Below are 23,068 nucleotides of genomic sequence, written 5' to 3' on the forward strand. Positions count from 1 at the left end.
TGGATTTCTAGGAAAATGCAACCACCCAATACTAACATACTATAAATCTTTAAGACAAAGGGAGGAAATGAGCAAGCAAAATAAACATATTAGTTTGATAGAAAACGTTTATTGTTGAACTGATTGCTAAAGTGTACCAAGTTTTTTTTTTTTTTTTTACACTTTAGAGCTTTTCAACTTCCAAATCCTTTTTCTTTTTTTATCTTTCCATATTCAGGAGTCAGTTACAATTACAGTAGTTCATTTAAAATTTAGTCCACTTTCTGGAATAATACACATCGCTGCAGACATCCCCATGCACTCTATTCCAGTGCTTACAGTACATTACCGTTTCTACAGAGTTTAGCGTTCGGCACACCCTCACGATGGTTCAAGGTTCACGCGACAGGTCTTACAGGCTATGTCTGCAAATAACGTGGACCAAGGTCACACTAATAACTTCAATTTGAAGCAATGAAATTACGATTTTGTAACAGGAGAAAAAAAAAATACAGAACAAGGAGAAGGTCTGTGAAACAATCTAGTCAAGCATCTGAAGTGCGGAAACGCCACGCCGGTTCGCTTGCTTCAAGTAGTTAAGCAGGGACACAAGCTAACGCCAAACGAATAAAAGCTGTATTTACAAATTAACCCTTAAACACGTGGTTTAGATAAATCAAGTACTGTTGTTGGGCCATTCTGTGCGCTAGCTGGCTACGTGCTGCCGAGAGGTACCGGCATATAAAGGAAATGATTAAGTGAGATTCAGCAACAGAAGAAGACTAGAGGAAGGAATGGCATAGGCTAAGGTGGTGAAATTCCAGGCACTGGATGGGAGAGTGGGGGGAACTGGAGTTTGGAGAAGCAGGAGGGGTTCAGCCAGCAGGGTAGCCTGCAGGGTAGGGTAGGGTGAGGGGGGGCGGTTGTGAGGCGGGGTATGAGCTGGAACATGAGCATGTCGGGTCTGGGCCTTGTGAGGACCACGCCCGACCACCCCCCACACGCCTTACACATACTGCTTCTTCTGAGCCTGGGAGGCCAGACCCTTGGCCTTCTCCGTGGCGGCCAGCGCAGTTTCTCGAGCTTTCTCCTTCGCCTCCTTCGCCGTCTCCGCCAGCGTCTTGGAGGGGGTCTCCCCTGGAACACACGATTAAACAACACGGCTTACACCAGCGTCGGAGTTAAATCCAGTTATACGGAAATATGAGAAGAACAGACTTGGCACTTGAGCCCTCGTTAGCAGCCTCTGCCACTGAACCATGAGAAGCTTAACGTGACAGAGCACCATACACAAATTAACTGAACGTTTGCTGAGCTCAAGCGCACACATTTGTTCCAACCGTAAAATACCATCACCTTACCTTGCATTTTGGCCAAGACGTATTCAAACCCTTTCATGGTCTTTGTAACACTGCTCTTAAACCTCGCCAGGCCAAACTCCTGCAGAATTATGAGGATTAAACAAAATCAATTTTTAACTGCCACCATAACTGTCCTGCCCACATGATTAAGAAAGCAACAAAGTAAACAGATGGGAGTATTAATCAAGACGCCATCGCTGAAGTAACAAGCTCTCTCCTTCCCCCCCCCCCATCTGAACTCTAAGTTTCTGGCGTACAGATGTTAAGCTAGGCTTCAAGCCATAATTCTTCAGCCTTAACAATAATAATTAAGGCATATTGAGATAACAGGATACAATGCACTTGCTCAATTGCACTTTGCCCTGGTAAAGGGTTGTGTCTAAAGCACATAAATTAAATGGCTACTAAACAGCAGCAGCCGTATTGGGTGTGGCTGGGAGTCGGGCAGTGCAGGTTAGGCTGGGAGGTCTCCTGAAAGCCAGCTGACCTGAAAGGCCCTGGAGAGGCCGTAGAGACTGGAAGAGATCCAGGCCTCTCTCTTTATCTGTGTCCAGTTGCCGTTCTCCTGATTCACCCTGTACACACACCGCTCCTCCACAGACTGGGGACAGGGGGAGAGAGAGAGAGACCAACTGCATTTACACACAATCTACCTGCACCAGTCAACCACCACCAACTCCACACAGCAACAGGGACCAAATACATTTACACACACGCTGTAGAAACACATACTGGGGCAAATGGATATCAAATGCACTTACAAAACCATGTATAAACACCACTCTTTCACAGACTGGGGGGGTATCAAATGTCTTTACAGAAACTCTGTGCCCGGAGAAACCATGATGTATAGGCCACCTGTCTCCCGGCTCAGATCTATAAATGGCACTGGGAGATTCCAGAGGAAGTGCATCACTGAAATCTAATTTCCCATGGTCGTCATGGTGACATATGCAACAGAAAATTAGGAGAACCGTTTCAGTTCCTGTACGTAAGATTCACTGTAAATGGGATGCGTGCCTTTGTGCACTTCCCTTTCTGAGAGTGGTGCTGTATAGTGAGCAGATGCGCAGGTGAGTTCGGGCTGGCCGCTACACAACCTGAAGCGGCGGACTATGCAGGACTGTTTTACCATGCTGCAGCCTCTCGCAACCACAACATTAAATGTGCAGCCACAAATCCTCCCACGATTATTCGGCATCGCTCTCGCCTCCCACAGTCAGTTGCTTGTGTGCGTAATAAAGTTTTTAAATGTGAACAATTTACCCGTCAGATCTTTATTTGGATTGGTTATCGCGCCTTAGGGTAAAATCCCACATCCTCCAACGAAAGGCGAATTTGTAATAGTCTCGAAGCAACCGCAAGGATGGGGAACAACCAAATCAGATTAAAGATCGGATGTGCAACTTGTCCTCGATTTAAAAACTTTATTACGCCCACAAGCAACCACCTGTGGGAGGCGAGAGCGATGCCAGGCGATCTCGTTGCAGGATGTGTGGCTTCACCTTTAATGTTGTGGTTGCCAGAGGCAACTGAAAAACAGACTCGTGCAGACCGATAACCTGAAGCTAGGTCACTACCATCACCACTGTCAAATGGCCGCTCTTCTTCTTAAACAATACAGACTTTCACTGTCATTAAGTATATCTAAATTGAGCACTAAAGTAAAAAAAAAGTCATAAGTAATAAAAAAAAAAAATTCTGACCACATCATCAACATTACACACACAATCCTGCCACTGTATAGTCAGTACCACTGGCAAAAGCATTTTTGCCTCTAATTTTCAACCGAAGAAATCTTCACTGCCTTGTAAGTTGAAACATGAAACTTTATTAAATATTTTTAGAGCAGAGCATATACAGCATATATGAGGGTTTATGAGTTAAATATTTAAGTGCCATTAGATAAGCAACCAGTCATAAATGGAGGGGCCCTCTAGAGCTAAAAAAAGGTAATGGGCAGCCAAAAAGAGGGAAGGTGGAAAGTCAGCGACAGACCATGAGGCGGGCGTGGCTGATGTTCCAGGTCATAGTGGTCATGGTTCTCGCTTGGGGGTCCACAATGGAGTCCTCCATGATGTAGGCGCAGCGGGCCATATGCAACGGCAGGTAGTGCTCCGCCCAGCGAGGGGCCCGACTCGTTTTGGTCAAGAGACGTCTGGAAATGAGCCGGTTGTCCGGGGTCACCTCCCGAAACACGATATCCTCTGTCAGGACATGGTTACTGCAACACATGAAGTCATCGGTCAGCATGCGGTTACTGAATGACAGGGAATATCTTATGTCTTTGGTCAGTACACTTACTGAAACATATAAATTAGTTCTGACCAAGCCCGGCTCTCTGAAATGGCTCCCTCGCTGCTTGGATCAGGGAACCTCAACACTGGTACTGCTGGTTTTTCTTGTTACTTCAGCAATGAACATTTCCTCTCTAGGTTTTTTAAGTCTGAACTGGTCAGTGATTTTTAGTTCCTATAATCAGAGTTGAAGACCCCCTGGGTCTTCACCTCTAAAGACTGGGGTACCTGATGGGTCTTTACCTGTATGGGTTGGGGTACCTCTGCCAGAATGCAATGAAGACTTGGTCCCAGGAGCTCTTCAGAACCCCAATACAGCTGAAGTACTTCACCATTGTTCCCGCAATACCGACATAAGCCGTCTCCTGTGGGAAAGGGAACACTTCATTTAGCAGAAGCAATAGCGGGGATGCTTGCAAGAGGTACATTTCTAATCTTGTGTGTCAACTCTGTCCAGCAGGCACACTTATCCAGAGAAACTTAGGAGTCAATGACACTAAGAAAATTGAATGCTTAACACAAGAGTAACAAACACATTTAATTACTGAACAAGTTATAACACACTGCAGCAGCATTAAACTGAAAAGTTCTCAAATAAAATCACATTACTTGTTTCTGCAAACACAGTGCCTCGTTCAAGAATGCACGTGCACCATAGATCAATGTTTAATCCAACATTCCCTTAATATATTATTCCACAGCACCAAAAAATAATACACTGCATAATTCTGCATTGGGCGAAGCAAAGCAATTCTGCATTGAGCAAAGAGATGGCTAGATTTCTAAATTTCTAAATCTGAGCAACAAAGTTGCCTTAACCAACGTTATTCTATCCTTCTATTCTGATGTTTTCTCCGTTTCCTAGGTAATGTTTTGCAAGAGCCATGTTTGTTCGATTGTGTCTGGTGCTTACGATATTCTAAGTGACCAAACGTACCGAACACAGCGAAAGAGTTTGTGTTAGTGCAAATCATTTTAAAGTAGCTAAAGCAAAGAAATAAATATGATAGGCTAACTGGGCGAGGCCGTGAACTTTTCTCTCGCTCCTCCGGTAATATGCTGACAGAGCAATGCTAACTGGCTACTACCTAACTAAGGCTAACAAGTTCATTCAAGGCCACTATTGTGTGGCACACAATCAAGCTAATCTAGCCCTAACGAGGAACGTAGTAACTCACGCATTTATCTAAATGAACGACTTTAACCATGTAACGTCAACTTAACTTGAAATGAAAAATAACGTTTGTGAACATAGCGAAATAAGACCACATTCTCCCCAATATGGCCGCTAGTAAACGTGTGTCTAGGAATATTTTAACGTTCCTCTTGAGCTAGTTTACCAGAGTGGGTGGCTTTAGCATGGATAGTTAACATTAGCTATAGCCTGCTGCCTTCCACATAGCTTTGATCTTTTCATAATCTTACTTTAGACTGAAGTTAATAACAAAAAGCGCAGGGAATGATAATAATGTAACGTCAGTCCATTGAATATAATAAGCATAGGCAGATCTAAGCCAATGTCAGAGCTCGTTCTTACTTTTCCACTGAGGCTCATACACATGAACCACCTATGACCTAGTATCTATATCGATCTCGTTAGGTGGCTAGCTAACAATTAGCTAGCTACCATATATTAACTAACTTGCATCGGGTTAAGGCTGACAGCTACGAATAAACGCAGATGTTAGGTTTTCAAGCTATCTGGACGAGGAAACATGACAAATTCAGAAATATAAATAAATATTTAGCAAACTAACAGGATTTAACATGCAAACTTATCTCCGACATCAATATCAATACTAGACTAGATAACTCCACTACATGGTATGAACTGACAGCCCGAGATAACGGTCACATAGTAGCCACTCAATTCATTATCTGGCTAAAGATTACATAACCCGACCCAGTTAATCTAAAAAAGAAAAAGAAACGATTTAAAATTTAAAACAGGCAACACCAGAACGTTATTATTAATAATTAATTGTATCATCAAATCACTTACCTTACCAGCTGCCGCATTAGTGAGTTCGTTGCATTTTCAGGACGGCTAACATTAGCCAGCTTCCCGTTCGACTGACTTGCTACATGTGAAACGTGCTCGAGGTCAGTCTCTGCCATAGACATACCCGGATGTACCATAGATATGAACACAGAAATTGGTACAGTAGTGTGAACTTTGCCCCACTTCTCTTTATTCCAAAATTTGTTGCTGGAAATATTGTTTGTATTTTCCCTTAGAAAAAAATGCTGTATGTGAAAGTTCTGCTCGTTACAGGACTACAAATGCTAAAATAAATAGCCACAATAAAACATGAACATTTATCGCCCTTTCCAATTTGTGTGCATATTGATATGAAGGGATATTCACTGCACGCGCTTACGGAAGACATGTTTGCGACGCTGTGTGTAATGCATCATAGCCTGCACACAAACACTGTACAGCTGTGGTGAAGACCCAAGAAAATTATCCCTGCTGTGAGCATACATGTAATCTTTTCATTGACCCCAAGATGGCGGCATTTAACTGCAAAAAATAAATCAGTTGTTTTTTTCGCTTTCACATACTGACGTGTCTGCATCTGGTGAGCACCCACAGGGTGATGAAATGGAAAAACTGAGGACACCCACCACCTCTTTTTCATCTGTTTTGTTACCAGCACTATCACCCGGGGTGAGTGCTATGGCCACAGGACACCTTTGCTACTAAAGTAATTTTAATTACTAAAGTTAATGTCACCCAATCACTTACAAAGGTGATCTATTGAAACAGAGTTGTACTAACGGAGCAGGATTTATGAATTTAAAAAAATAGTTGTGGGTTTAAAACTTCTGGTGGGCGCAACAGTGAAACCCCTGGGTAAGATAAGAACATTCAAATTAATTGTGAGCCTATGCATTTATGCCATCTAGGCTCGTCATTTTCCAACAGTCTAATTTAACCTTTCTTCTGAACTGCTATAACACTGCTTAGTTTAGTTTAGTTTAACCGCCCAGATTGCAAGAAACTAACCTTAACAATTGTAAGCCATTAATGGAATATTTAAACATATCATGTGGATAATTTATGTACACTATATATGACTACATGTTTACAAAATGGATACTGTACTTCACTGACTTGTCAAATAATGCCTTACTAACTATGTTTATGAAAAATAATTGTATCTGGTGTATTTTACAGTGCCCTTATTTGTCGTATGCAAAGACAAAAAAATCTTATTGCATTAAGTAATAGCATTCTTCACATGGGTAATGGACTGTGGAAAGTGAGACTAGCTTGACTTATTTAATGTGACAACCCTGCATGGCCATGCTAGAACAGGTGTTTTCCAGAATGACGTATTTGTCAGCGATGCTGCATTTTGGAGTTCTGGTTAGGATAAGTTTGTGTCATGCAAGTAGCTGATGTTGAAGATCTGGTGACAACAGTTTGTCATCAGTACTCAAGACAAGGGGAAAAAGTTTTGCATACTAACCACCATACAGAACCACCATTGTACATAGAACACAACCAACAAATGTAATTTTTCACATGAGGTATATCTCAGATTTAAGCTTTTTATTTTTTTATTTGAACAATAAAATAGCAAAAACAATTGGTCCACTAGGTCACTTGAAAGACCACCCATTTTTAGGTGAGAAGAGAATAATTTACAACACTGTCCAGAAAGCATAACATGTATTTTTATATTACATATAAAAACATAATACCTAACATTAAAAGGTGAAGTTGAATGTAATGACAATATATTAACACATTATCTCCCTGATTTACCATAAGAGAGATAAGTAGACTTTACCTCCAGTTGGACAAAATATATGAAATTATAGTGTTTGAGCGCACTCATATGTTCCATCATACACAAACTGTACATGTTATGACATGTTCACAGCCTATGCAAAATGAGTACTGGAGTAATCTCAATGTCGATTTTTACGTAAGCATGCATATACATTTAAATGATCAAGGCTTTACTTTGGAATTTGGTGGGAACATGTAACTTACATCATGTTGATTGGTGAATGTTATAAGTATGGAGGCAAGTCCTGTTCTTATGAACAAATGCATGTACTCACACACACACACTCTCACTCACACACACACACACACACACACACACACACACCACAGTACATAAAACAGATTATAGTAAAACAAATTTTAAAAAACATGTATCTATACATTTCAGATATTAATCAATTATTTGAACATCACATTCAATAAACTTGAAAATAACACACACAAAAAAGAATACCATAGAATAACCATATTAATATCCTCAAAAGCCACACAGCCCCAGTAACCTGCCTGAGGCTCACATCATTTGCTCCAGAGTGAGATAGATCCATATTTTGAGAAGCATATTGACACTGTGAGTAACAGTGTGATCATTTTGGAGACAATTATCCCATTTTCCACTCTACCATGCTCAACTGGATGTGGGTGGATTGTAATTTTGCACCTCTGAATTCTTACATAATATTCCAGAGTCAAAGGCTGGTCATCTTCACAGATGCAATGACTGTGAAGTAGCTGAACTTGAAGTGGCAGCACAGGTAAAGTAACCACTTATTATAATAACATTAAGCAAGCTATTGAAGCTGAAGTGGAAAATCCAATTGCATTATAAATAAATATTCTGGTTGACTAAAAAACCACTAAAAAATTATCTGAGAGAACATAACATCATTTTAGTGTACCATGTGGTGAAAATTGTTTTGGTTTAATCAGCTAAACACTGTTATAATGCCAAGCATGTAGCATGTAGCATGTTAGACAGATTTTCCACCTTGAAAGTGATTTATATTTCCGTATACGTTAGAGGAAGAAATAAAAAAATCTACAAAGCATCATTTTGAACAGATGGCAATATATGTGCCTTGTAAGCAGCTTAGATTGACTTACATCTATGCATGTTTTATAGAATATAGTTAACAACACACATACACACGCTCACATGCACAGAGAAACAGAGAGAGTGAGAGACAGAGAGAGAGAGAGAGAGAGGGAGAGGGAAAGTGAGAGGAAGAGAGATATAACTACAAATATGGAAGTGCTAATTATTAAAACATTCATGGATTTTACAATTTTACAATAAATATATAAGGAAAATCAAGGAATATTTTGATGCCTTTTTGAAAATACGAAGATTGTTTAAGCTTCACTGTGGAAATCAGTGTGCTGAGAATGTGTTCTGAATTAGTTGTTCATCTAATATTGATTTTTCTGACAGTCAAAAATCTCACAAGCACAAAGAAAAAGTATTGTGTGTGTCCTGAATGTGTTTTTAATTGTGACATTGTGCAAACGGGTTTGGTTGGTGTCTATCTACGGGTATATGGATTTGTTATTCACCAAAGCCACATGCACTTTAGTGATGATTGTTTCTGTCTGATTTCAGTGTTCTCATCCTCAGCTTTTCCTGAATGAAAACAATGAACCGACTGGCAATGAAAAAAACATGCTCTGTACTGAGCAAGGTTGGCAGTCTATGACAGCATGCTCAAATAGCTGTTTAACATTTGGAGCTGTTGTCAGACTTCTCAAATGTGACTTAAGCCAAAAGGTCAGCCTCCAACTCATTAATTTAAACTGCTTCCAGCATCCAGACTGACAGAGATAAGGCAGTGTAGGCGGACATTCTTCCATCCAGCAAACTTCACTTCCTGTGAACTTTAACAAACAGGCTCACCAGCCAACAGAACTGAAAAAAACGACTCAAATGTTAACACTGCACTGTTATTTAAAACTGTGAACAACATAGTAAGGCAAAAAGCTGGGCTTAACTTTGACACACTGTGCTTTTTAAAGCAGACACAAAGGGAAGTCACAGCCCAAAACAAATGGCTGCCAAACACAGATAATTCAGCACAGGATTATTACACAAAGACCCACCAGCAAAATAAGTTATGACATTGAGATGCTTGGAGCTTTAAGAGGAGAATTCCTCTTTCGCTCTAGGGAGATACAGTAGAATAATTCCAGTCATAATACAATAGGATAATTCAGTCATAATGTAATGGAAGAGTACCAGTCATAATACAGTGGAATAATTCAGTCTTAATACTGCATAATAATTCCAGATGTTCGTCCCCTGTACTCTTGGATGAGCTCTTCTTATGAGCATATGGTGTTCCAGTATGCAGTAAGGACAGTCACCACAGGTCCTGCAGGACAGTCACTGATACAGAACATTATGTCTCATATCTTCATAAAACATAAACGTGCCAGAATTACAGTGAAATCAAGTGCTGTGTATGAGTTCCAGGAGAAGCCAGGTTGCTGCTGGACATGATGCTAGCGGGCCAGTAGGGGGCAGTAATTCCTCTGTACAAACTGGAAAAACCCTTCCTCAACACAGTGATGGAGACAGGCAGCTGCTGGAGATGCTCATCTTTCAGGCGAGGCTTTAAATCAAGGTCCTGGTACACTGCGGTCACCAGAGAGCCTGCATCTCGTATCTAAAGAGTAGGCGTGTTCACTCAGCTGTCCATGTCAGATTCTCAATCCGGCCACTTCACCCTTCACACAATCGATGCAGTGTAAATCCCACCTGCTCCCCTTTCTCCTCATTTTCTTATAACTGAAATCCTTCCTGTAAATCGGAAAGGAACCTTCCGGTGACTTTGTGGTTGAGTGAAAATGAAATAATGAATAAACTTTGACACGTGCAACGGCAGCTGGTTCAGACCGCGGTCCGGGGGTGGCCGGCGGCGTGGCCGTTGAGGTGGAGGGTGCGGAGCGAGCGGGTCCGGAAGGACCCCTCGGGGTGGATGGTGTCGGGCTTGTGCTCGCAGCGGAAGAACATGATGAAGCCGTTCCTGTAGTTCTTGTTCATCCAGCCGTAGAGCAGCGGGTTGGCGAAGGTGGAGCACATGGCCACGATGTGGAAGAGCGTGTACAGCAGCTTGTACTCCTTCAGCTTCAGCACCAGGTCCAGGTCGCTGGCCAGCTGGAAGGCGTGGAAGGGCAGCCAGCAGACGGCGAACACCACCACCACCAGCGCCAGCATCTTGGTGGTCTTCCGGCGGCGGTGGAGGCTGTCGCTGCGGCTGCACGGGCTGACGTGGTTCTTGAGCTTGACCCAGATGCGGGCGTAGGCGTAGCTGATGACGCCCAGCGGGAGCACGTACTGGAGCAGCAGCATGGACAGGCTGTAGATGATGCCGTCGCGGTTGGTGGCGTGCGGCCACTTCTCGGAGCAGACGGCGATGCGCAGGTTGATGGCGGGGATCTCCACGTGGCGGTACTCCCGGAAGATGGCCAGCGGGCCCGCCAGGACGGCGGCGGCGGCCCAGGTGACGGCGATGATGATGAAGCTGGCCTTCCGCGAGAGCCGCTGGCCCATGTGGAAGACGATGCAGCGGTGGCGCTCCAGGGCGATGACGGTCAACGTGAGGATGGACACGTGCACGCTCAGGGCCTGGGCGTAGGGCACCAGGTGGCACAGCACCGCCCCGAACTTCCACTCGTCCAGCAGGGTGTACACCAGCGTGAAGGGCAGGCACAGGCTGTCCACCATCAGGTCGGCCAGCGCCAGGTTGGCGATGAAGAAGTTGGTGACGGTGCGCATGTTGCGGTAGCACACGATCATGTGGATGACCAGCGAGTTGCCCACCAGCCCCAGGAGGATGATCAAAGAGTAGGCTATGATCAGTGCCACCTGCACCCCCAGCTGCTTGGTGAAGTCGCTGACAAAGCTGGGCTTGTGCATGTCCGTGACGTCATCGCCAAGATTTCCCTGGGGCCAGCTGGATGTCTCCCTCCTGATGGGCGTGGCTTCCTCTGAGCAATTGGAGGCATCTGAAGGGCCCATAGTCACAGAAAGGGGTGCAAGGACAGGCCAAGCCCCTGAATTAAAAAAATCAAATAAACAAAGCAAATCCATGAATGGCTGCTCTTGCATTACCTCATTAACTGTGGTACAGTATACATCAGTATGCATCTGAGCTTTATTTAGAGTATTTCACACAAATAGAAACATTTGTCAAATGACACCAACTTTAACGATCTCATTATTGTTTCATTAGGTGCTCAGTGTGAAATCGACTCTTGTAAGAGTTCAGATAAAAAGCTGTGGGACACAATATTTAAGAGTTGAATTAACTGAATAAAAGAAATGTGCAATGGCATTTTCCATATACATGGAAGTGAGGTGCTTGCTTTTTTTTCCTTTTCATACGGTCAGAACTTTTACACAGTACAATAAATTCCCTTGTAGACATACTCTCAAACTACCCTACAAAAACTCAACATTAAATCAGTCGAATGACAATACAAAATGAAGTGCCCAAATCAAACACAAGCAAGGGATAAAAAGGAAGAAAGATTTTCTTTCAACTGAATTATTGTTCACCCACTCTTTTGGTTCAATATTTCATCAAGACAATGCCTCAATAGGCACACATTCATTCAGTCGTAATTGTAGTGTTGTAATTACTGCAATTTTTAAAAAAATTTATTGACTCATCCCAGTTTAACCAGAAAACTTGGAATCAGTGCAGATTTCCCTTTGTTTGTGTTTATATATATATATATAGACAGATAGATTTTTTACCCTCTGTATTCTTGTTTTCAGAGGATAACTGATCTGCTTTGTCCACTAGTATAACTGGAGATGCATGGCCGAGGAAAATCACATTGTAGTTTTTCAATAACAAATGGGCACGACTGCTGAAGACGGCTGAGACATCTGCATCCTCCTGTCTACTTCAAAGGGCATCTTACCGCTTCAGCTTCCTCTGCATTTCTGTTTACCCTTTACCTTCCTATTCATACGGCTACAGACATAATGCACGCAGGACAAGGTACCGTTCACTAAGATTGCCTCCAGCCAGAGACTGCCACATATTCCATTTGGAATCAGTGTATTTCTCACGCCGATTTATCACCTGTAAAAATCCATGTGTGATTCACATTGATACTTTTTCCTCTGTCCTACAGAATTCCCTCAAACAAAGAAGAAGAAGAAAGACGGTTTGCAACATTGTTTTAAATGTCTCCGTGAAACATCAATCGCGCGTGTGGAAATGGCCAGTCAACCATCCACACCCTCCACTGAACTGAACTGCCTGTTTCTGCCTGCACATTTCATTATCCAGAGGGTGAACACATAATACATTCTAGACATATAACAGTTGTCTGTCAAAGTGTTTTTTCCTTCATATCCACGGACATAAGAAAACATACAATCTCATATTGTATACCAGAAAAGGTGCATGGCCTTACACATAAAGACCCCATGCAAAATAATAATTTAAAATAGGTATATTATACACAAAGATACAAATACTATGATCTTAAACCTATTATGTTTGCTTAGTATAACCTAAAAGCGGCAGCACAGTCCACTACAGAAAATTTGGCATTAGTCTTTTGGAGAACACATTGCTTACATTAGCCACATAGCAATTTACATTATAACATTTACATTTACATCTTTTGGCAGACCAGTCAGATGTAAATGCATGAATCAGGTGTGCATCTGGTCCGCCAATCAGATAGTGAACGCCAATCGGGAAGTGAATATCCATTAAAGACCTGATGCACCATGGTAGAGCTCCAGCCTTCATGTTTATGCTTCCCATCAAAGAGAATTTCTTTTTCCCATTAATACATTTGGAAGTCTGTGTATATTTTTTGTTGTGTCTTATGAAAACTTAAAATGGAAGTAATATTGCGATTGTACAGGTGCTTAAATAATTTAATTTGAAAATGAGAAATTCCAATTAATTTACTAAAAAGTAATAATCAGTCAATAACCCAACTGTTTTTATATATTTTTTACATCTTCCTTTGTTTAGGATAGATCAAAAATTAATACTTAAAAGCCAGGCACAGCCCAGCATAGATAAAGAATACAATTATATAGTTCAATATAATAGTAGTACAATACTGTTCTGAATAGTACAATACTGTTCTAATTAGTGTAGCAGCCCTAGAGAGAGAGAGAGAGAGAGAGAGAGAGAGATACCCTTTTCAACAAAATATTGAAACTAAATAAGGAAAATGGAAACTAAATAATAAGGAAATCGAAAATAAGGAAACTAAATAATTGACTTCATTACTTTATAAAGTCTTGGCAGTTAGAAAAGTGGATAAGAGGCCAAAACAGTATATAGCATATGACAACTACTAAAATGAGTAGCATATGGCATATATATAGCATATGGCAACTGTAAAAAAAAAAAACATCAGTGAAAGAATGTAATTCTCCACAAGGGGGAGTGGAGTGAGGCAGGTCTGCAGCTCCAGTTTACATCTATCTAACGCTGTTCAATACGGATATCAATCAAATGGCAATGATCGCAGATGACCTGGTCCTGTTGTATCTGCAGAACAAGGCCTGTAGCAGAACCATTACAGCCCTGCCAGGTGTGGTCACTGACTGTGAAGCTAACCGTGAGTCAGTCAAGCTGTTCCACTGACTAGTTTCTAGCTTCCACACAACCCACGCACAGCGTTTCGAGCAATGCCAAAATGATTACCGATGAAGAGCTGCATGATTTTGACACAGATAAACAAATCATCATTAATGAAGAGTAGGCATTTTGAAAAGGAGAATTAGATGTTCACATTAAAGGATCATTTCAAAATAAATGGTTCAAAATGAGAATGAAATTTTAAGCACTGGAAAAAGGGATTATAAAAGAATTATTTTTTAAAATTTGACTTTTACGACATTGTATAGTACATTGTATTTACTGTTTTGAAAAATGGGTGACATTTTCTTATAATAAATGTGCATAATCTTTAGAAGAAATCAACAGTAATTATCAATCATCCATGTATTCGTGTTCCAAGAATCACAAGCTTTACTTCTTTGTGAGGGGGTGGGTAGAGGACTTCCACATGCATAAAAATGTGGAAGAAAAGGTTAATTGACAAGCAAGAGCCCTGCAGGAACCCACTGGAACCTCATTCACGCTGAAGCGCGAAAGCCAGATAACGGGTTGCCCTGACAACACGCGGCCGGTGTCGGGTTAAATGTAACACAGCAAATGCGCTAAGAAATTGGATTACCACTAAATATCATGAAGGTTAATGAGCTCTTTTATCAAACGGGAACAGGGCGGAGATCGATAGAAACCCGACCCACGAGGGGGAACACTCCGACACCACACGCTGACGAGAGCCAGATCGCAGTGCGAGCGCGCCCGTCTAAACTGATCACCTGACCCCACCTGTCGTCGTGGAGACCCCACGGCCATGCCTTAAGCGGCAATCTCGCCTGTTCAGTTGAGGGTTTCGTAGAATCATACTGTGGCTCTTTTGTAAGGCTGTAACTGCCTCCAACCCCACCCCCCGGCCTGTACAAATGACATATGGGGAATACCTCTAATCACAGAATCAAGAGAAAAGCACCATGGGAAAGTGCCCCAGGTGGAGTGTCTTCTGCTGAGTAGGACCCAGAACATCAGCCCCAACACTGCCACATTTGCTTTGAGAGTGTTTGTGTATGGCTGTGGGAGCATGCATACTTCTGACTGTGTGTGCATATGCATGTGATTGTGTATATGCACAAGTATGTGGGTGAGTATGCGCATGTCACTGTATGGGTTGGTTTTTCTGAGCATGTTTGTGTGTGTGTGCATGCATACTTGTGAGTGTCCGTGTGCATGCACATGTGACTGTGTATATGCACGAGAGTGGGTCTGTATGCCTATGCACATGCCAGTGTATGGGTTTGTTTTTGTGAGCATGTTTGTGCGTGTGTGTTTGTTTGCTTGTTTGTCTGTTTGCGTATCTCGTTAGTCTGCATGCACAGTTCTATATCCCCAGATCCCATTTTAAATGAGCATTCTATCTGCCACTTCATAAACTGATGGCTAATGCCCACATTTCCAATATGGAGCTCGTTGCTTCCAAGGCCCTCAGGTTAATAATCCTCCAGTGTAATGATCCTACACATGCTGCTTGTGTCGGGTCTAATTAGTTACATTTGTGGTAGTTTTATGTCTTTTTCTCTTACAGGCAAAAATGTTGCACAATATGCAGATCAGTTATGAGCTTTGAATGCTACCCCCCCCAGCCGAAATGAAAGGAAATTGTTCCTCCATAACAGCATAAGCAGATTAACGCCATGTGACATCAATCATAGAAATGCTAGTGACCCTCCCCTTCACTTTTTGTGCTGGATACTTGTGTGCAAAACGATGAATTTGGAGTCTCAGTCATTTTTATTTAATTGTTCGGGCTCTGATTCTGAATTAGCATCTACTCTGTTGCAATCACACACTGTCCCTCTCACTCCTCTTTCTAAATTGCTACTGAAAATCTATGCTCTTATTTTTCTGTTTCAATGCACAGAATTAGAAATAGGCACATATGCATGAACAGCACTCTGGGCCCATATTTGAAAAGCATCTCAGAGTAGGAACACCCATCGTGGATTGGGTTTGCCATTTGGATCATAATGGATATATTGGATATGGACAGAGGAAACTGGGCCCTAGATTAGCACTCCTAATCTCAGATTCTTCATGAATATGGACACAGTTCTTATAACACAACTGTTCTTCAGAACAGCCTTCTGCAAGGACTACAGTGCGTTGAAATAAACTTTGGGTTCTTTTTCAGAATTTATATGGAAGTGCAATGTAATGCACCAGTGTCCATTTTAAAAAAGTGCTTTGAAGTGCTTTTTAATATTCATGTGCCTCATTACCGTGAGATATTTACTCTAACTAACTTTCTTGAATGTACTTGCCAAAAATCAGTAAAAATCCACTGAAGCCACTGAAATGTTTCAAGAGTGTTTATGGTCTGCTGCACAGTCCAGCTCAGAGGTTCCGCTTGTAATGTTTTCTGTATGGATTTATCGGTTTCCTTGAAATAGAACCAGGGGTAGCATGGCTATTTCTGGGGCTATAGAGTCTGCTACAGCACAGGCAACTGCCACAGTTCTGTGACCTTTTTATCCCCCACTATCCATTGAAACATTCACTAGCCAGATCGGTCTCTCACACCGTCTCCAACACCTTTCTTACATCTGTTGCTGTGGCAACCCTTGTTGGTAATTATGGAGCCATTGCTGTCCATGGCCCGCTTATCTCTGTTTCCAGTGGGCAGGATTGTGGAGTGGACCTGACCCCTGGTCACTGTGTGGGGGCCTTTAGATGAACTAAATGTCATCTAAACCAAAGACAAAGTCTGACTGTTATACCTATAGGCAGGGACAGGAACACTCAATTAAAGTGAGCTTTGCCCAGTAGATGCCAGACAGGCAATTAAATATTAGTTTTTGGAAAGAGTGAGTCTGATGCACCACCCATTTTTTTTACCCAAGTCTTCACCATCTGGGAAGGTGTTATGCCAAAAAGCCCAACATCCAAACAAACGATTAATTGATTTTTGGAATATATTCATTTTGAAATAGTTTCTAGCCATATTTTTTCTTGCTGATGATTAAGATGCCCCACAATTAGGATGTTGTCAGCCCCTATTAGGATATTGTGACTGCATGTCCTCCATCAATTCAGCAAGGGCAGGATACCACACCAGACTGGGGCTTGTCCTTACACTGGAAACTGGAATTTTGTATCAGAGTGAGCCACCCAGCAGCACTTACAGTATTTACATACTGATTTATTAAGTTGCCCCACACGTCTGTCCAGAATAACTCACAGAATACATTAAAGGCAAGGTGCAGGAACAACAAGCTCATAAGGGCCTGAACAAAACAGTGAAGACCTAATTTAATAAGACCATTATCATGTGCAAAACCTTTTAGCACAAAGAAAACCAATGGCATGAACAATGATTGGTCGGGGTATTTGTTTTGCACCAATTATTGGTTATCACTTTTGCGTACGCTAAAAGGTTTTGCATCTGGTAAAGGTCTTAGTAAATAAGGCCCTAAACTAAATGCACAAAACAGTAAATGACCCTGAAGCTGAAAAATGGCACTAGAACTCATAAGCACATATCTGTCAGGGTTTTATCACACACCGCGTGTGACTCTTTTCGCTGAGAGCACGATACCCCCATAACGCTAATGCACACACAGGGCCGAAAAATGGCGCGTACGCGTCAGATTGCTGCGCGCAGTGGTGTTCCCATGGTGCCAAAAAAAGGGCCACAAAAGCAGCATTAACGTGCATCAGAGCGATGTTCTCGCATGGCCTCCAAATGATCAGCGGGCACTACTTTGGCCTATTATCCTGGAGCCGGAGAAATCAGACCAGCGCGTGTTTTCTTATATCGGAGTGTAAACTCTGCGCTCTGTGATGTAATGCGTTCCCTCCCACCCCACCCCACCCCCCCAATAGCAGCGATGAAACACCCAGCTTCTTCCCATGCCCAGAGCGTCTCAGAGTGAGAGAGACAACATGTGAAATCTGAATTAGAGGCGCACCGTTCTATAGGCGACGTTTATCTACACGCAAAAAACAGGTTACAGGGGAGGCGCGTTGAAGGAGTGTTCGAGAGAGATTGTGGAATAACGCACGTGTGGAGGGATGTGCAGGAAAGAAAAAAGCACTTATCATAAATAGCACCTGTTCCAGTTCCACCCTTACACCCCCATTATACTGAAACTCTTATCAGTGCTGAATGGCGCTGGAGGCTCTTTAAAGGGGGCTTATGGAGTGTGACATCCCTGGTGCTTCCAGAACAATCCAGACCCGGGGAGGCTGAGCAATGCAGGGGCTTATTTATTGTTTTGTACACTGTTGTCTTTGGCCATCATCACTCACAAAAAAAGGTGGTAGGCTACCAACATCACTGTGCGTATTTCGTAATATGAAAAACATTAAGTGTGTCTTTGAACATGTAAGCCAATGCACGGCATATTTATAAAGAAAATCTCACTAAAGTCCATTCGAATCGGTACTTTGTGCTTCCTGGTAAGCAGGTGTATGACCTGTTGAGAGGGAAATTCTGCCGAAGTTTCGTGTCTGTGAGGATGTATGTGGTCCCACAGGCAGGCAGTTCAAATTAGCCAGGGCGCTGTGTTCCTCATTTCTGGTCAGTACACAACCAGAAATGCATCCGTGTTGCTCATGGCAACAGACAGAATCAAAGTGAGTCCTGTAGTTTCTGTTCCCCAGGGCACTTTTCTTTCCTTTACCCCTCGGTTTCTGTTCTCTTTAATGTTATTTTTCTTTTTTCTTTTTTTGCATTTACAACGTACAACCACTGTCTTGTTTCAGGGGTTTGGTTTTTACAGAGTTTGGATATTTTCTTGATTTTTATGTAACATGATTGTGGCTCTCGGTGTGGTCAAACTGCATTGCTGCTGCTAATCGGAAAGACCTCTGGACAAGCACTGAAAGCACCGACTTATCATTCTCAAATATTCTTAGGATGAGATGAATTAGTTAAAATCACCCAATCCTGTCTTTTTTTCTGTAAAGCTACATAAAAACCTTCAATATCGAGACTTTACAGTCAGGTTAATCCTTTGATCCTAAGCGATACTGCTAGCCTGTGAAACAGTGTGTTGACAAACTGCCAGTCTTAGCGCAGAGGGTGGAATAAATGCAGAGGATGGTCGGTCCAAGTCCCAAGTCACTTTCAGGTTCAAATGCCACAGGATGTGTTTCCATTCGCAGCCAAATTGCTGAGAAAGATCTCTTGTGCAGGACCGTGCATAATCTAGCGAAGAATAGCGGTTTTCAGCTGCCTCTCAAGATCAACCACGTCGTCACAAATTGTGCTGACAATAACAGAGCCAGGGATGATCTGTGCATAAAAATCATATCGGGTGTTAAAAGGAACCATACAGTACAAACACACAGATCTTATACCCTGACTGGCTTGGAGTAGGCTACCACATGGGGAAACGCAGCCTCATTCATTTTTGATTTTTTGGTACCCTTCAATGCTTGTCCTTTTATTTATTTATTTTATTTTATTTTATTTTATTTTATTTTATTTTTTATTTATCGGTTTCATTTTTGGGTCGACGCTAGACGGACATCGCACAGATTTACAGAGTTTTATCATTTTGTGGTTCCGTGAAACCCGAAGGCAAGCCAGGTGACCATGGTTCAGTTTTTCCATTAGCCGCTCTCTTTGACTATGTACCGGGTTCCCACAGGTTAGCACTTACTATCAGAGAGGAATACACCTCTTCTGCAGTGCCGTGTGGCCTCTTCAGTGTAAAATAGTCACCGGCTCCAAAGTGAATTTTCAGGAGGCAGCAGTGACTCCAGAGGCACAACCTGGGCCAAAATGATGTGAGAAATGTGTCAAAGAAAACTATATTTTATTTGTGAAGGATCTCAAGCATAGATCATCTGGACAAAGACTGACACATATATAAATATATAAATCATATTTCATGTGTACTTATGTGGGTTCCTTTGTAAATGTATGTTGCAAAGCAGTCCTTAATAACACAATTATTATTATTATTATTATTATTATTATTATTAAGACAAATAAGAATAATTATAATATTTCTAAATAATATTTTATATTATTATTAAATAGAATAAAAAGTATTATTGAATGGCTGAATGTGTTCCATACTGTAGGTCTATCTGTTTTGCTGGAGATTTTGTGAGATTACAGCTGAGCTTTCCACAGCTGGCAGACGCAAAAATATAATGCCCCATGTGTGTATGCTGAACCAGTTTTAGAAAAAAGATTTCATTATCATTATCTGAACGTGGAATCAAAACAGAGTTGGTTAAAAATCTTCTTGACAACAGCAGTCCCTCTGCACACCAAGCTCTAATTCATAGGCTCATTACCTGTAGATAGGACACAATCAGGAAACATCTCAGTACGTGGAGTACCCACTTTCAGCATAATAACATGATGAAGTGATCCTGGCCTGTCCAGAGACCAGAGAGGGAGGGAAAGAAAGAGAGAGGGACATACAGAGATAGAAAGAGTGAAAGAGAGAGATACAGAGTGTGTGCTCTTGATGATGAATGGTGTGGAGATACTGAAATTCCGTGTACACGCTGTGAAACCAGTTCTCACAATGATAAGACTACAGATTTAATCGGCTGAATGTATAGAACAATTCACCAGGACAACAAACATTCAGAGTTGGAGACATTTAGAAGAAAAATACTCTTTTCGTTATTCCATGTTTTCACCTGCCTCGAGACCAATACTGGTACATTATTATTATTATTATTATTATTATTATTATTGGTATGGTATTAATAGTAGTAGTAATAGTATCAGTATGAGTAGTAGGAGTAGTGGTAGTCGATTTATGTTGTTGCTGTTGTTGTTTTTGTTGTTGTCAAGTGCTAATTGCTCAGTTACCTATGAACACAAGATTTCTCTGAATACCACTATCACTTAGACAGACATATTTACCACAAACAATAGTACAGCCAGATCTATATGTGCTATTGATGTCAAAACAAGGCAATCAAAGCATGAAAAATACTACCCCATTGTATGACTTAAATCTATGTCTAAGATGGAACGCATGATGTTCATTGAACTGAAATTTTATTTCATGAAAATTATGCCCATGGCCGAAAGAAAAAAAAAAGACTAAAGATTAAAATAGAAAAGAAATAATATATCATTTTCACATGGCAGGACAAAACATCAGATTAGCTGGTATCATGCTTTTTTCATATGTGCTCAAATTATTTCTTGCCGTTCGAGATTTTAAAATGTTGTCTTTGAAGATAATGACGCACTGGAGAAAACTGTAAAGCAAAAAATGTTTATACGTAAAAACGGCAAATGCTTTGTGTCTGCGTTTGAGCCTCACAGTGAACAATCCAATCAGAAAGCATTAGCAGAAACTATACGTGGTGCTGTCGGCTTGAATGAGAGACACCTTTTTCACGAGTGCGGAGTAAGAGAAGTGAACCGGAAAAATAAGCCATAGAGCCGTGTAGAGTACATATATACAAATAGAATTTAATGTTTCATATGTGAGGAAATATAAGTTTTTATATGTTATATGATGATGATGATGATGATGGTGATGGTGATGGTGATGATGACAACAATGTTGGCATCAGCTTGTTTCCCCTTGTTAACCTCATTCTGTGAAATTATTTATATTTAAATTATATATATTTAAGATGTGGGGTTAAACATAGCCTGTTTCCATGCAATACATTTATTATACAATAGAAAAGTACATTTATAAGTAAGTACATAATAAATAAATAAATAAATAAATAAATAAATAAATAAAATCATCAGCATCAGCAGTTTCCGATGCAGGTTCTGCGCAAGCAAACATGATTGACCGCCGCTATGATCCATTGCTTGCTACCGGTTAAGCGTAACGGAACAGAATGCGCTCATTATCCGTCTCATAACTTAATTTAGTACATGGGTTGGTGGGAGGGCGCATTACTTTAAGTAATGAGACGCTATTTATTAAACATAAATGTATTGCATTCAATTACAATGTACTGAAACATTGGTAAAGCCCGGGTGGTAATTTTATTGATCCGGTGCTGTTTTCGGTGGCCGGACTGGGCAGCACCCAGGACAGCTACCTGGCCTCTGCTATCACATCACTCTCTGATCTTATGAGGCATATACACAAGTTGTCCGTTTCCCTTGGGCTCCATTTAATCAAAGTCGGTGTAATACGCGCCCTTTGGTTCCATTCCATACTTATCATCCATACCATGCTAATTATAGAGCCCATGGGCCCTTTCTTGTTCCTCCTGAGAAAAGCACGAGACCAGTTCTGCGATCCATACCTAAATGAGACTGAGACTTTCAGTACAATGTGACACCTGTTTAGGGGTGCGCTCTCCCAACCGCATAGCATCTTCTTAAATTTTACGAATGAAGGATGGAAACAGCAACTGGTCGAATTTATTAATGTTGAAATCATTTAAACTTACATTAAGATAAACAGGGCACGGGAAATAGTCCCTATCTTAAGTTTGAATCCTAACGCGCAGCATATGCGCAATTGTATGTTAGTCAATTGCATTTGAGGCATATAACTCCATCCCCCCTAGCGACAAGTAGCCTACAATAAACAGGGCTATCGGACTGAGCGTAGTAGCTCTCCGTCGGGGACTGTTCCTAATTAAAAGTACTGTCCAACACAAAAACTCACCTGCCTTGGGTGTTAGTAGGCTATCCCCCACGGATGAAACCTCTTTGCACGACCAGGTAAAGCGTGCCAAAGTCAGAATCCTCTCAGCTCCTCCGTCTCACACCTTGAAGCGAATCAAAAGCTACCACGGCACTTTCTAACGACAGGAAAAGAGAATGACTGTAAAGACTGTTCGGGTAAAAAAAAAGGAGGGAGCCCCCTCCCCGCCCCCCACGGCTAACGCATGGAATGAAGAGGAAGGGAGAAACGCACTGCGAATTCACGCGCTTCATTCTGGAAAAGAACCTTGTGGTTTAAAATTTTTATATCTGCTTCTCATGTAGCCTACAAAACCGAACTTCAAAATCAACACTAGTCGATGTCAGAAATACCTAGACAAGATAGTATGGGGAGTCCGCGCAATATCTGATTCATT

The 23,068-nt window shown here is 41.6% G+C and overlaps 2 protein-coding genes across 9 annotated transcripts; both read right to left on the reverse strand.

Annotated features, from left to right (window-relative positions):
* Nucleotides 1-89: 89 nt before the first annotated feature.
* On the reverse strand, nt 90-5,793 carry prelid1a (PRELI domain containing 1a). Of its 7 annotated transcripts, none has more exons than XM_035407554.1 (6): nt 5,640-5,793; nt 3,881-4,002; nt 3,339-3,564; nt 1,828-1,941; nt 1,341-1,419; nt 90-1,116 (listed from the first exon to the last, which is right to left on the reverse strand). In XM_035407554.1, the coding sequence occupies exons 2-6, from the start codon at nt 3,970-3,972 to the stop codon at nt 986-988; spliced, it is 642 nt and encodes a 213-aa protein (XP_035263445.1). In that variant the 5' UTR covers nt 3,973-4,002; nt 5,640-5,793; the 3' UTR covers nt 90-985. The 7 variants fall into 7 exon arrangements, with proteins under 7 accessions (XP_035263445.1, XP_035263441.1, XP_035263444.1 ...); XM_035407550.1 differs by having other exon boundaries at nt 5,645-5,772; XM_035407553.1 differs by lacking the exon at nt 5,640-5,793 and adding an exon at nt 5,395-5,514.
* A 1,388-nt stretch (nt 5,794-7,181) lies between these two features.
* On the reverse strand, nt 7,182-22,816 carry npy7r (neuropeptide Y receptor Y7). 2 transcript variants are annotated; one of them, XM_035408595.1, is made up of 2 exons: nt 22,658-22,816; nt 7,182-11,489 (listed from the first exon to the last, which is right to left on the reverse strand). In XM_035408595.1, the coding sequence occupies exon 2, from the start codon at nt 11,452-11,454 to the stop codon at nt 10,324-10,326; it is 1,131 nt and encodes a 376-aa protein (XP_035264486.1). In that variant the 5' UTR covers nt 11,455-11,489; nt 22,658-22,816; the 3' UTR covers nt 7,182-10,323. The 2 variants fall into 2 exon arrangements, with proteins under 2 accessions (XP_035264486.1, XP_035264485.1); XM_035408594.1 differs by having other exon boundaries at nt 22,654-22,816.
* Nucleotides 22,817-23,068: the final 252 nt, after the last annotated feature.

This window comes from Anguilla anguilla, chromosome 3 (genome assembly GCF_013347855.1).
Source record: "Anguilla anguilla isolate fAngAng1 chromosome 3, fAngAng1.pri, whole genome shotgun sequence".
NCBI classification, from domain to species: Eukaryota; Metazoa; Chordata; class Actinopteri; order Anguilliformes; family Anguillidae; genus Anguilla; species Anguilla anguilla.